The 14248-nt window shown below is 48.2% G+C and overlaps 2 protein-coding genes across 2 annotated transcripts in view; one reads left to right on the top strand and one right to left on the bottom strand.

Annotated features, from left to right (window-relative positions):
* The window catches only part of DUSP23 (dual specificity phosphatase 23), a 395843-nt gene that overhangs the window by 354788 nt on the left and 26807 nt on the right, over positions 1-14248 (top strand). The window lies entirely within an intron of this gene.
* PRUNE1 (prune exopolyphosphatase 1) lies at positions 832-13296 on the bottom strand. The gene is made up of 8 exons (XM_075844903.1): positions 13165-13296; positions 9943-10044; positions 9247-9452; positions 8452-8636; positions 7851-8009; positions 7373-7467; positions 6377-6535; positions 832-3863 (listed from the first exon to the last, which is right to left on the bottom strand). Exons 1-8 carry the CDS (start codon positions 13201-13203, stop codon positions 3345-3347), a joined length of 1464 nt encoding a protein of 487 aa, XP_075701018.1. The 5' UTR covers positions 13204-13296; the 3' UTR covers positions 832-3344.

Raw genomic sequence — 14248 nt, 5'->3', positions numbered from 1 at the left:
TTTTTCTCCGGCTGGTAGCCCTGCAGTACTCCGCTCATAATATTGTATTAGGGAATCAATACTTACGGGCAGCCCACCAAGAAGAGCTCGGTCAGGGACCTCAAGATGTCCCTCCACAAAAAAACAGTACCCATATGACTGCCCGCCTTTTTCCTCTCCTTGGAAGCCGGAGTGTTTATGTAAACGGTCTTCCTACGACATGATGGCGACGTTAGATCTCCGTAAGACGCCGTGTTCTCTCTGGCAGCAACGTGATCCGCTCTGTGTCCAGACTCTAAATAAAGCAGCTCTCTCTGCCTCATTCAGAGCAGGAAATCCCAGCATGACCTGAACCACCAATAAGCTGCCTTGTTTCTCTAGGATTTTAATGATAGAGGGCAGAGTTTCCAATTTTCCATTAGAAATGTTATTTACAGGGTACAACAACGGAATATTTTTATTTTGTCAGACTGCGGCATCTTATATTAGCATTTTAGGACTGTTTACATGACAGCCGCTCCCCCCCCCCCATCAGTTGACCTTACGAGGCGTTAAACGGGCTCTATAGGACTATTATGGCCTATCCTTAGGATATAAATACAACATCCGACGGAGGGGATCCGACTCCACTGCTGAAAGGTTTGAAAAGTTTGGAGCGCTACCAGGCACAGCGCCGTACATTTGGTTGTGGCGGTGCTTGGTACTGCAGTTCATAAGAATGGGACTAAACTGCAGTACCAGGCATAGCCACAACCAAATGCAGGGCGCTGTGCCTAATAAACAATGAAGGGGATGTGTTGGGTCGTGTGTTACACTGTATATCACCCTATAATAAAATCACACAATACCGAATACAACGGGACATTTTAATTGGACGTAATAGCAACAAAACAAGATTCTTCAGACCGATTTATAGATTGTGTCTTCAAGTGCGACAATTTAGGCCCCATTCACACGCCCGTAGATTTCATCCGTAATTACGAACCCATTCATTTCTATGTCCGACGGTCACCTTCCCTATTTTTTTATTTTATGTACTGTGCCCGTATAAAAAAAAAAACACCACAAAAAAAACTTTATTAGCTCTGCCCGTTTCAGCATTGATCACGGTCGCCTGTTAGATGCGGAAGTCCAGCTTATGAGGCGAGGAGGTCACACATTGCCCGATCGTGGATTGTCACATGACCAGAATCAAACGCAGTCACGGATATATTATAAAATCATATAATATATATATATATATATATATATATAAAACATACTAAAATATTCAATCCCTTCTGAAGGTTCCTTGTCGAGGGACCTTAAAGACGACAGATAAGAACAGTCACGGGAGGAGTTTCCCTTTAATTACATATTATTTACATCATATTACAATTCAGTGATGTTAGGAACAGGGGGGGTGGAGCTGTGACTACTTCTCAGTCATGTAAAAGAAAACGGTAGTCACCCGGCCTAGATAGTGAGAGCACATGGTGGATCTCATGGACGTCTGATCAGGTAAACCAAGGAGAAGTGAACAAAATAATGAGGGGATTCGGTATTCTGGAGCATCTTTTCTTAGAAGGCTACGGTTTTCCGTTCCTCTGTTATTCCTCCTGGAAATGTATGAATAAATTAACAAAGGAGTTAGGGGCGTGTGTGTCCCTACACAGTGACCCTGTCCAATCAGCGCTGATAGTATCGCTCTGTGTAGGGACACGCCCCTTTGAATGGTAACACCCAGTTGTCAATTTATTCATACATTTCTCGGAGGAATAACAGAGGAACGGCACAACATAGAGTTATAGGAAAATATGTTCTAGAATTGTTATTTCATGGGGAATATAATAATTTACTAAAACAGACATGTCAGGAGAGGTGACCGATCCCCTTTAAGTCGCCAGACCACGTTAGATTGTCCACCGGACTCCCACCAATGTGTGGCCAATGGGAATGCAGGAGCAGGTCCACCTCATTCTCTTGGGTGTTTCAGCCTCCGGACCCCACGTTCACATGTCTGAAGACTCTACAAGGAACGTTACGTTGCGGCTTTGCATATATTAAACACCGGCCTACGGATATTTCCAGGAGGACCCGCGAGTTCTCAGTAAATTACTGCGGAACATATAATCCCATTATTATAATAACATTGAAGGTCGTATTACACAGCAGGAACCGGCGATTACATGGGACCGGTAACATACACAACCCTATAGGCCTGCGAGGGATAATGCATATGTAATCGCGCCGATCCTACAAACACGAGGATATCCTATCCCAGCACCATCGCCTTCATCCGGCATCCAACAGTCCAGAAGCGGAGATATAAGGAGATGTTTGGTGGGGTCCTCACCCTGGTGTAGTCGTCCTTGTGGTGCCTGTGACATGGAGGAAACATGGTGGTCACCGGAGATCTTCTTGACCGGCTTAACCGAATAGCGGCTCGGCGGGGGGGTCAAAGAAACATTAACCCTATAGAGTTGCTATTTTATTAATCAGGGAAAGAAGTTCTCCGGTGACCACCAGGTTTCCTCCATGACACAGGCAGCACAAGGACGACTACACCAGGGTGAGGACCCCACCAAACAGCTCAGCTTCCTGGACCCCCGTGAATCTGGCATCGTGGGAGTGGGATATTGGGGTGAACAGCAATCACGCCTCAATTTTCCAGTTTATGTAGGGCCCGGTCAATCCTAACCTGGACGATAATTCTCCTCAGATTCTCCCCGGCAACAGCTGACACGGATCCATAAGCCAATCAAATCCATTCAAAGAGTAGGCGGTGTCCAGAGCCTAAGAACCCCTATACTGTGTGGGCGGCCATTTTATCTACCTCATGTACTGCATGGAAAAAATAAAAAAAATAGGACGAATATTCATAACGTCTATGAATATTAATGAGCTATTAGTAAAAATAGTAGGACGAATATTCATAAAGCACATGAATATTAATGAGCTATTAGTATCGGTCTCGGCCTACAAAATGGCTTCCTCCGCAGTTCGAGCTTTCCGGTATAATGTGCGACTAAACTTTAGTGTCAAGAATATTAACCAACATTAGTCAAGAGCTGACAGATAATTTTTCGCCATTTTTACTTCATACGAGAAGAATTTTCCTGTCAGTGCGGCGCGTCGCACTGGATAATATAGGAGCTCCCAGCATGCACTCTGCCACAGGCAAACAAATAATTTACAAATAGTCCCGTCCCCCCCCCTGCCCTGAGGTAATTCACACATAACAGAAACCAAATTGGTCAAATTAAAAATTTGCCAATTTAACGCATATCAAAAATATGAATTGCACCGCAGTTTGACGAGGACCCTCATTTTTTTTTTAGATAGAACAATTTTTTAGATTTTTTTTATGAAGGCTTCGGGCCTAGTCATTGTTTCCCAGTCGAGGAATTGACCTCAGAATCTGCCACAGTGATACGGCTGATCCGCTCAAAAATGGCTTCCGCAGTCAGTTTTGGGAGCCCTCGGTCGAGGGGACAACCTTCCACCAGACTGTTCATAGGTGTCGGAGGGAAGGAGTTCTCGTCGTCCAATCCGTCCTCCATCTGTCTCCTGAACCCGGCTCCATATCCTCTGCCTTTCGTTCCATCTCCGCCACATGCGTCGGGATGATCCGGTTGCTCCCCGAAATCTCCCGCTTGCTCGTTGCCTTCTGAATTATCCTCCGCATTACAATCTGTAAAGCCACAACGTCCCTTATAGTCCCCGGCCTCCTGAAACGCCTGCATGTCCCTTTTCTTTAGGAAATCCGTCAGGATGGGCAAGACTTTTTTGCGGGAAGCGGCGGCGTTTCTTTGGCTGTAGGCCGTCACCTGGTTACAATATTGGCAGCTTATAGGGGACAGGTCCAGTGACGGGGTCGTGGCCTGCTCCAGAGCTGTACTCACCTTATAAAAACATGAAATAAAAATCTGGATGAATAAAAATTTTATACATAATTTTTATTGGAATTCTTTCAAAATGTATTAAAAAAAAATAAATAAAAATTAACACAAAAATCCCATAAAATAAAATATTCAATACATCCGCAGCACAAGACTCTCTCCAATCCTGATGGTTTGTTACAATGTATCGGTTCGGGGGTCAGAGCTGTTTAGCTCACAAGGGATTGTCTAGACTGGATGCAATTGTAACAAACCCTCAGCTGTATAGGGCCTGGTTCACACAGCGTTCCAAAAAAAAAAAAATGACGCGTTTTTTTTAAAGCATGCGTTTTGACGCCTAACACGGCGCAAAATCGCGTCTAATACACGCCATGTGAACAAGGCCTAAGACGTATTAGTTCTGCACAGTTTTTCAGTCTCTGGATGTCCGTAGAAATTTTCCAACTCACTGACAGCAAGCAGAAATCCTGCAAAATATATCAAAATAAACGATCTGTGGGTGTATCAGGTGTCATCTGCCGAGCCGGTACTGATGTGGTTAATGTATACCTGTGGTGCGTGCGTAGCGGGATACAGATACGATAAAAACGTGCGCCCCCCCGACAGCAACACGCAGGTGTCAGAACAAGTTTAACATTTCTGATTCGAATACCCCCTCCCCCATAAATTCAGCGCTCACCTAGACTGCGGCTTCTCGTCGGGACAGTCGGTGTAAAATAAGCAACTTATCCCCCGAGATCACATTTCACGACCGCAAGTTTAAACTTTGGTCGAGTTAATGAATGATCGTCTGAGCGCAACCCAGAGATCCAGTTACAGGGAAGCGCGACAGGCCCGTGCAGCGCGAAAGAGGGAAAGAAGAAAACCAAAAAGATCATAAAAAGCGGATTACACGTGTATGGCGGCCGCCGCCACGCATGTTTTATGCCTGTGACAACGGGTGGAACTTTCTTTGATATTCCGGTTGTCGTAGAAGAGATTATGGCGTACGGTGACATTTTCGAGAGAAAGTTTCTTTAAATTAATTATTAACAAGAAAAAAAAAAAAATTGCAAAAACATTGTTAATCAATCACGATTGTCCTCCGCTACAAGTGTGTAAGTCTGTGGGCTCCCTCTAGTGGTCACTTTGGCATATTGCAAGTATCCAGTGTTCAAAATATCGCCGGGGTCTCATTTAGTAACACGGTCAAAGGCGGCGGAGCAGTTTCTGTACCATTGAGCCGACTGGAACTCCACGTGCCGCACCGTAACTCGGAGATGTTCTCCCCTAGATCAATTCTTTATAGGGTCATACGGCCTCCAATGAAACACATATGGAGGTACAGTACGGCCCATACAAGTTCACGGGTGCCCTCTGGAAAAAGCGGCTTTGGGTAACAAGGCCGATTTCCCGTTAGGCCTCACGTACATGGCTCCTCCTCATTGACCGCAGAGAGGAGGAGCTTGAATGTAGGGGAGGGGTGAGCACGCGCCCTGACGCTCCATTCATTGTCTATCAGTGGTCTCCGTCAGTCCCACAAATTTTGAACGGAGCGGCACCACTGCGATCTTGCCGTGAGGAGGACCAGGCGCTTCGGGACCCCTGTTCTAGTGATCGTGGTGGTTCCAGCATTAAAGAACAGGGGCTGTGCAGTTCTACGAAGCTTGGGTGACTCTGTGACTAAATGAAAGCTCTATAGCTGCTAAAAATGGCTGCAGTAAAGTGGCCATAATGGCGGACACCACAGCACTTGCTGCTATAGTAATCAGATTTTGGCATACAGACATGTAGGTGGAGGACCCCTTTAAGCCCCAGACGTTTCTTTGTAAGTCCTGTAGGCAGAGGATCAGTGAATAGAACTCAATACCTGACCCATTATAGCTCTGATATCCCTTGGGAGGAAAGAGGCAGAGTCCCCACCATGAGCCCCCATGTCCCTTATATAACCCCTACCTGCGCCTCATGAAGCGCGCGTTGCTTATCTGATCACTTTGTCGCTCGCTTTTACTTGCTAAGATATTGAAATGAGATGTCAGTAAGGCTATGCTCACACGGAGTATTTTGGGGGAGGAATATCTGCCTCAAAATTCCGTTTGGAACTTTGAGGCAGATATTCCTCTCCCTGCACGCCGATTTTCGCGGCAATTATCGCGCCGTTTTTCGCCCGCGGCCATTGAGCGCCGCGGGCATAAAACAGCGAGAAATACGCTTTCTCCTGCCTCCCATTGAAGTCAATGGGAGGTCGGAGGCGGAAGCGCCCGAAGATAGGGCATGTCGCTTCTTTTTCCCGCGAGGCAGTTTTACTGCTCGCGGGAAAAAGACGCCGACGCCTCCCATTGAAATCAATGGGAGGCGTTCTCGGGCCGTTTCTGCCGAGTTTTGCGACGCGGTTTCCGCGTCAAAAAACTCGGCAAAATACCCCGTGTGAACATAGCCTAAGAAAGATGGCCGCCACCAGGTTCAACGGGCCCTTTAAATTTGCTGCGGTTATACACGGCCATGTCTTATATAAAGGAGTCCTCCGGCAGACTTACCATTGCTCTCAGCGCCCCCTGCTGGCTGTACACCGCTATTTGCCTCCTTGGTTTATCGTCTTCGGTGAAGGTGATCGCCATGGTAATAATGACGTTATGACGGCGCTTCTGGCAGAATTCCCGCAGCTCGTTCTCCACGTCTTCCCTTCGCAGGAACTCCTTGAAAATAAAACAAAAGCAGAGAAAAGTGAGACTGCCGAAAACCACAGGATGGGAGTGCCGCCATGACGAGACCTCCGGCCTAGTCTCCAATCCTCCACGTCTTGGGATCACTTACCATAACAGCCTGGGTGCAATGCTCTGCAGTTACCTCTCCCTGGCAGCAGGATATTACAACCAAGGGGTGTGCGACCTGTGCGCATCACTCCTAAGTAAAGGGGGCCGCCTCAGTGGTGTCGCCAGCAACGGGCATCTAGGGCAGAAACCCCAGATTTTTGGCCCAGCGCCCTGGGCGACTGCCACAATCAATCGCATCGGCGTCCTCAGGATGCAGATACAATTTAATACTATGGCGGAGCAGGAAGCTGCCAGCTCCCTGCTCCACCGTTCAATAGGCTACGTGAGCCGTATGAGCATCTAAATAAAAAAAATGTTTACATAAAAAGTGGGTCGTCCATTTTTATGACGTAATAGATGTGACCCTGTAACTGTCCAGTGTTGGGGGGTCCCGTGCCGCGGCGGGAGGGGACGGCTCCCTGCCCACCATAACAGGCCTTGGTCTATACGCTGACCACGCAGGGGGTGCTCGGAGATATTAGCCAGGATTCCACACACACACAGACAACCTGTCCGCCTCCAGCGGTGGTGAACTATAAGTCCCAGCAGGCCCTGAGCGCCACTGATTTTAGGGATCGGGGATGAATTTGACCATTTCTGCGGCCGTTAGACTTATTATCAGCTCTATGATACCAGCGAACAAGAACCGGATACCAGACAATCGCTCATCATGCGATTCCCTAACATAATATCCCACGCAACTCCGCCACGCGGCCTCACCTCTAAGTCCATGTATATAGAACTAACGGCCACGTAAATATCCCGACTGACCAAGGCCTTGAGGTCCTTACGGAGCATCTGATCGGTGGTTAGACCTGCACAAGAAAGGGTTAAAATAAAAAAAGTTCCCCTTTAGAATGTCACTTATTATTCTCTTCTCCAGTCACATCCAAAGCTGTATTTACAATTCAGCTGGTTGCTGCACGGAATCCATCAGCAATATACTAAGAGATCGACGGCAAGTGCCTGGTGAAAACACTACATCTCCAGCAATGCAGCACGGTCTGTCCAGACACTGAACCAGCAGGGGGCAGGGCAATGAAATCCTGTAACCTGAGAGCTAACTGGAAGTCAGCAGAATTTACAATGACGGAACCAAAGCAAGGTCAGTCCAGATTATATCTAGTAATGTAGGGAGCGGAGCTTTAATCCAGAACCTCTCAGATAGAAGGTCATCTGCTCCCCAAAACGTACAGACCTGACACATCAAACTTGGCCTTCTGAAGAGAATCAAACACAGCGCCTCTCGGTGGCAGGTCTGGGAACTTCGACTCCAGGATTGTCACGTATTCGGTGTCTTTTGGGGTGACTTTTCCGGCCGCCGGCGCCATGTTCACGCAATCCAGGACGATGGTGTCTGTGGAAGAGACAGAACGTGTGACGAATACGGAGACCCTCGAGCTTTATGTGATCGGTTTCTAGGAAAGCTGGGTGACAACCGGTAAGGCTGCCATTACGAGGGGGCGGCCATCGCCTAGAGTCCTGAATCGCAAATCTGAAAAGGGGGACATAGCGCTGCAGCAGCGGTCACATGGGATGTGATGTCATCCCAGGAGGCCGGCCCTCTGACGTCATCCAGGCCGGCCTCCTGGGATGACATCTCATCCCATGTGACCACCGCTACTCTGTGATTGGCTGCGGCGGTCACATGGGATGGCCGGCCTGCAGGAAGTAGGAGAGAGTTCTGGGTAAGTATGTTTTTATTTATTTTTCCGTAGTTGCGATTTTTGCACCCCCATCGAATTCAATGGGGAAAGCCCGCAACGGACTTTAGAAGGAGCGGATAGAGGAGGATTTACCGCGCAGCACGGACGACAGCTGAGAGTCCAGGATGTGAGGGGCTTCCCGGACGATCTTCTCCGCCACCAGCGTCGCGCAGGATCCCACCGATTCTGCAGTAACCCGGCAATTACGAGTCGCTCTCCTCTCCAGGGGACGGTGGTCGATGACCTCGGTTACCACGTCTTCCATGAAAGAGTCCGCCCTGAACGAGGAAAAACGGAAGAGCCGTGAAAACGGGCGCCGTTTTTTTTTTTACACAACTTTGTCCAAGAAATGCGAAAGGTCTAAGGGTCAGTTCACACGGTGTTTTACGGCGCTGATTTTGACACGGAATCCACTTTGGAATCTGCGCCAAAGAATGGTCAAGATTGCCCCTCATTGATTTCAATGGGAGGCAGAGGCGTTTTTTTTTTTTATTACCGGGCGTTCCCATCGAGAAGTTTCTCCCTCTCATTGTAAGCAAATCGGTGGCAGAAAAAACCTGCGGCGCTCGTTTGGAACGTTTTTTCCTGTCGTTTCTACGGCTTAATAAAAAAAATGTGGCCAAAGAACACAGCAAAATACGTGAAAAACAACCCTGACAATTCAAAATCTGCCTCAAAATTCCTGGAGAAATTTCGAGGCAGATTTTTTTTCTGCAGGTCAAAAAAACTCAGTGTGAACAAGGCCTTACATAGAAAGATCTAAAAACAGACAAAAACAAACAAACACAAAAGAACTAAAAGACAACAGTCTTTACTGGAAAAAAAAAATACAATAAAGCGGTAATAAAACCTGACTACGACTACGAGGTTATACAAGACTGATCCCACCTGGACAACACATTGTGATCCACCAGCGACAGCCCCAGCCGCCCCGCCTCATAGAGACCGCCCAGGTCTATCTCATCACGGAAGATCAGGTGCTCCTCAGATATCCGCTTCTCTTTAAGAAAAAACGTGCTCTCCGTCCGGAGCGGGAAGTCCTCCCGGGGGATGTTGAGCACCGGTAGATACGCCAGGTTCCGGCAGGAAGACGTCTATGGGAGAAGATGACATTGTCAATCTACGAATCTGGGGGGACATCTGCCCAAAATTATTTCTACACAATCAATAAAGCCGTCAATGTCACTAAGAGGGGAGGTCCACCTGCTGCGTGAAAGGGGGCGTGGTCTAAAAAATAAAAAAGGGACTACTTCTTAAGAACAGTTGTCACCCCCCCTTTCCAGCAACTGCAGTGAGAAAGGCGGTCTCTATGCCTGAGTGAAAGACACGCCCCCTCTAGCAGCCATGTCCCTCTGCAATGCATCATGGTCCTGAATTTTTTTCAAGAAACACCCCTGATGTTCGCGTCACACCAGATGCTCTCCATGTATCAAGAGAATAGGGATGGACTTGCCCTTTAAATGGGTTGTCCCGTCTATATTCCCTACTAGGGCTTATGGACGTCATAGATGGGGGTCCCCTGCTCAAGACCCCCGCTGAGCCGTCCAGGCTACATTTGCCCTGTGATACGGGACACGCACTCACCGTGGCCAAGTAATACGCCAGCGTTATGGCCGACGCCATCGAGTCCAGGTCACACGCTTCATTTCCAATCACCACGTGGAAGTCCAGTCCTTCATGTTTACTCTGCAAGGGGAGAAAAAAAATATTATTTTGGTCGTACCGGCCCTTTAAGACTGCGCCGTATTAGAATAAGGCAATACGTATCGCGGTTAATATCGCCATTCTCGGCTCGAGAGCGGTTTTGTAGAATCTCTACCGTAAGCCGAAGAGCAAACACATCATTTACTGTAATAAAACGGCAGCGGCAGATCGGCACGCCGCGCCATTAACGCGACAACGCGGAACAATAACAACATCCGTCCGCAGACCGGAGGAGCCCGCGCATCCCTGGCCATGTAATGGAGCGGAACGAGTGAGATTATAATCTTGCTTGGTCTCCATTGCAGCAAAGGCCAAGAAACGGCAACAGACAAGACCGCCTAAGCCCCGCCCCTTTTCCTGAATCTATTGATCACTTGTTGGAGGGCCAGACATTGCCAACAATTTTTCGGTACCGTCCCTTTAAATCTTTTTAAAAGGGACGGTACTTTGCGTAATGGAACTAAAAACAATTTCAACAGATGACGGCCGGCTATGGAGATCGCCGTTTCTGGGATACGGTAAAGATTATGGAGCCGCAGCTGCCGACGCCGGGACGTAATGTGTTTACAGAACGACCGGCTAAGTAATTGATTTATAGAGCGCGACCTGAAGTCCTAATGAGCGTAAAAGAAAGCGCACACACACAGCGCCATATGCCACCACTCACCCACCGCACGCCCCATTTATTCCGAAAAAAACAAGGGTCGCTTCAAAAGCCGAACGGAAAAAAAAATCAATCACGGAGCTGAAGTGGAAATTGCGCGGTGTTTACACAAAGTCATGATCGTTAGCGGAAAATTTTAGATGCCCCGCCCCCACAAACACTAATTAATGACCAAAGAAATCAAGATGGCCGACGGTATTCTCTTATGACCTAAAAATGGAGGCCCTGAAAACAGAACGGCGCCAAATAACGGCTAAAAACGCCTCCCATTCATTTCAATGGGAGGCGGCGGCGTTTTTTTTCCTCACAAGCGGAAAATAACGCTCGCGGGAAGCGACGTGACCTATCTTGAGGCGTTTTCCGCCTCAAAAACCCCATTGAAATCAATAGGAGACTGAAAAAAGCGCCGGGAAACGCAGGCGGCGGTTTCTGACACGTTTTAGACTCCTGCACGTGCCTAGCAGCGCAGCCATATTGGAACGGAGGACGTATCGCTCATATTTAAACCGATTCGCCATTCAGGAGTCCGGGAAAGCGGAGTCACCACCTTTGCGTGGTCAGTAACGGCGGCCATATTGGATCACCCAAGACTAGGGCTGATGACATTTTGTGCCTTGTCCTCGAGTCTGAGGTGGTTTGGAAAAAAAGGTCCCTGAAATCCGAAGCCACGGAAGAGCCGATGTATAAATAGCGGCGAGCCGACGGAGCGTCACCAGAGCGAATATCCCATGACCGAGCGAGCAGGTTCCAAAACGGGAAATCCCTCACGACGCGTAACACGACCTTCAAGCGGTCACTGCACCTTTAACAGCAGAGTCTACAGCCTATCGGAGCAGGGGAGAGAAGCGGCCGCCATCTTGGCCTTATCCATTCACGTCATTTCTCTTAAAGAAACGGTCCTACAAATCAGGACATAATCTGTGTCGGGGAAAGCTGGGTGACAACCGGCGCTCTTTTAACGTATCACGCCATAAAATATTATTCGTAGTCCCGACCGACAGGACGCGGTTTTATTACTTGAGGAACGTTGTGTAAACAAGGCGGCCATTTTGTTATTTGACTCGATTATATTATAAATGGGTGCAGCAATTTATAATATTCTAGCCTCACGCCTGACCCCGCCGCAGCCGGTGAACCGGCCCTTGAAGGGGCCTTGTGTAGAAGTAGAGAAGGCAGCGTCGTCCATAGCAACCAATCAGATTCCAGCTTTTATTTTCCCAGTCCAGGTTACAAAATGAAAGCAGCGATGTGATTGGTCGCTATGGCCTTTTGCCTTGTAGCTGCTCCTGCAGGTGCCAAACAAAAAAAATAAGATGCAGCGGAAGATGGGAGTTGTAGTGTATTCACGTCCAACACTAATTAAAGCGTTCAGTGTATAGTACAGCGGCCCGGGAATTCTGGTGTTTGTAGTCCGTCCGGTACATTCACTGCAAGTTTTATATTCCAGAGCATGCTGGGAGTTGTAGTTTTGCCACAGCTGGAAAGCGACTATTTACAGGGACATTTGAGCATGTTCAGGAGGTGTAGATCTGCCACCGCTGGCCTTTTGGGGCATGCTGGGAGTTGTAGTTTCACCGCAGCCGGACAGCTACAGGGGTGTTCGGGAATGTTCAGAGTTGTAGTTCTGCCACCGCTGGGAGTTGTAGTTTCTAAAACACTGGAGAGTCACAGGTCATGCTGGGAGTTGTAGTTTCTAAAACACTGGAGAGTCACAGGTCATGCTGGGAGTTACATTTCTTGGACAACTATAGGGTAGTCAAAATAATGATGGGAGTTGTAGTTCCGCCATAGGTCACGGGGGGTGCGGAGCTGTAGTTCGGCATTGGCTGGACATGCTGGGAGTTGTAGTTTCACCACAGCTAGACGCAATCTGCTGTACTACTCCCCCTGACATCCTCATTTAGTCGCCGATCTCGTGACCGTCACAATATATGGTTTCTCCACGGAGCCGGCGGTCCGACACAGGAAACGGCGAGGATGCAAATAAAGGGCCAGTGTCCCAGATAAACACCATGTGAGAGGCAGGTATACAGCAACTATAGCGTTAACTACCCAGCTCTCCCAGACTCCTGCACGGCATATCTGCTGTGTAATGATACAGGAGCCTCAATAAGACCCTGTTCACACGCAGCAGAATCCGCGCAGATATTCGCCTTCTATGGGAGATCCGTGTTTTCTGCGCGGTCGTTGCGGACATTTTCTGCCCGGATTTACAATCCGCGCTGTGTAAAAAGAAAACGTGAAAAATCCCCCAGATTACCCGGAAATATAACCGAGGCACCCTACACGTGTGAACAGAGCCCAGGAAGCGGCAGATAACAGAGAAGGACAGAATACATGGGGGAAGTTGTACTGTGCACGGACTGCTGGGTAATCAGAGTGCGAGCTCCTGGGGTCAGCGGGCCGGGAGCTGTCAGTGTCAGGCTGCTCCTCCTTACCTGTAAAGCCGCCTTACAGCCCTGCAGGAACCGCTCCATGCTGCTCCAGTGTGACCGGGACACTGCTCATCTCCTCCCAGAGCAAGTCCTACACCAGCGGCAGCACAATGCATGCCGGGAGATCCAGTGTATACAGCGCCGTGCACACAGCACAGGAGGAGGAGCCTGATCATGTGAGAGGCGGGGCACAGCGCCTGTATCTAATCCTATCATGTGTGATACTGTCTGCTGAGCTGTGTATCTAATCCTATCCTGTGTGATACTGTCTGCTGAGCTGTGTATCTAATCCTGCCGTGTGATACTGTCTGCTGAGCCGTGTATCTAATCCTATCATGTGTGATACTGTCTGCTGAGCTGTGTATCTAATCCTATCATGTGTGATACTGTCTGCTGAGCTGTGTATCTAATCCTATCATGTGTGATACTGCCTGCTGAGCTGTGTATCTAATCCTATCATGTGTGATACTGTCTGCTGAGCTGTGTATCTAATCCTGTCATGTGTGATACTGTCTGCTGGAGCTGTGTATCTAATCCTATCATGTGTGATACTGCCTGCTGAGCTGTGTATCTAATCCTATCATGTGTGATACTGTCTGCTGAGCTGTGTATCTAATCCTATCATGTGTGATACTGTCTGCTGAGCTGTGTATCTAATCCTATCATGTCTGATACTGTCTGCTGAGCTGTGTATCTAATCCTATCATGTGTGATACTGCCTGCTGAGCTGTGTATCTAATCCTATCATGTGTGATACTGACTGCTGAGCTGTGTATCTAATCCTATCATGTGTGATACAGTCTGCTGAGCTGTGTATCTAATCCTATCATGTCTGATACTGTCTGCTGAGCTGTGTATCTAATCCTATCATGTGTGATACTGCCTGCTGAGCTGTGTATCTAATCCTATCGTGTGTGATACTGTCTGCTGAGCTGTGTATCTAATCCTATCATGTGTGATACTGTCTGCTGAGCCGTGTATCTAATCCTATCATGTGTGATACTGTCTGCTGAGCTGTGTATCTAATTCTATCATGTGTGATACTGTCTGCTGAGCCGTGTATCTAATCCTATCATGTGTGATACTG

The sequence above is a fragment of the Rhinoderma darwinii genome, chromosome 12 (genome assembly GCF_050947455.1).
Source record: "Rhinoderma darwinii isolate aRhiDar2 chromosome 12, aRhiDar2.hap1, whole genome shotgun sequence".
Taxonomy (NCBI): domain Eukaryota; kingdom Metazoa; phylum Chordata; class Amphibia; order Anura; family Rhinodermatidae; genus Rhinoderma; species Rhinoderma darwinii.
This window is presented reverse-complemented; position numbering and strand designations above follow the sequence as displayed.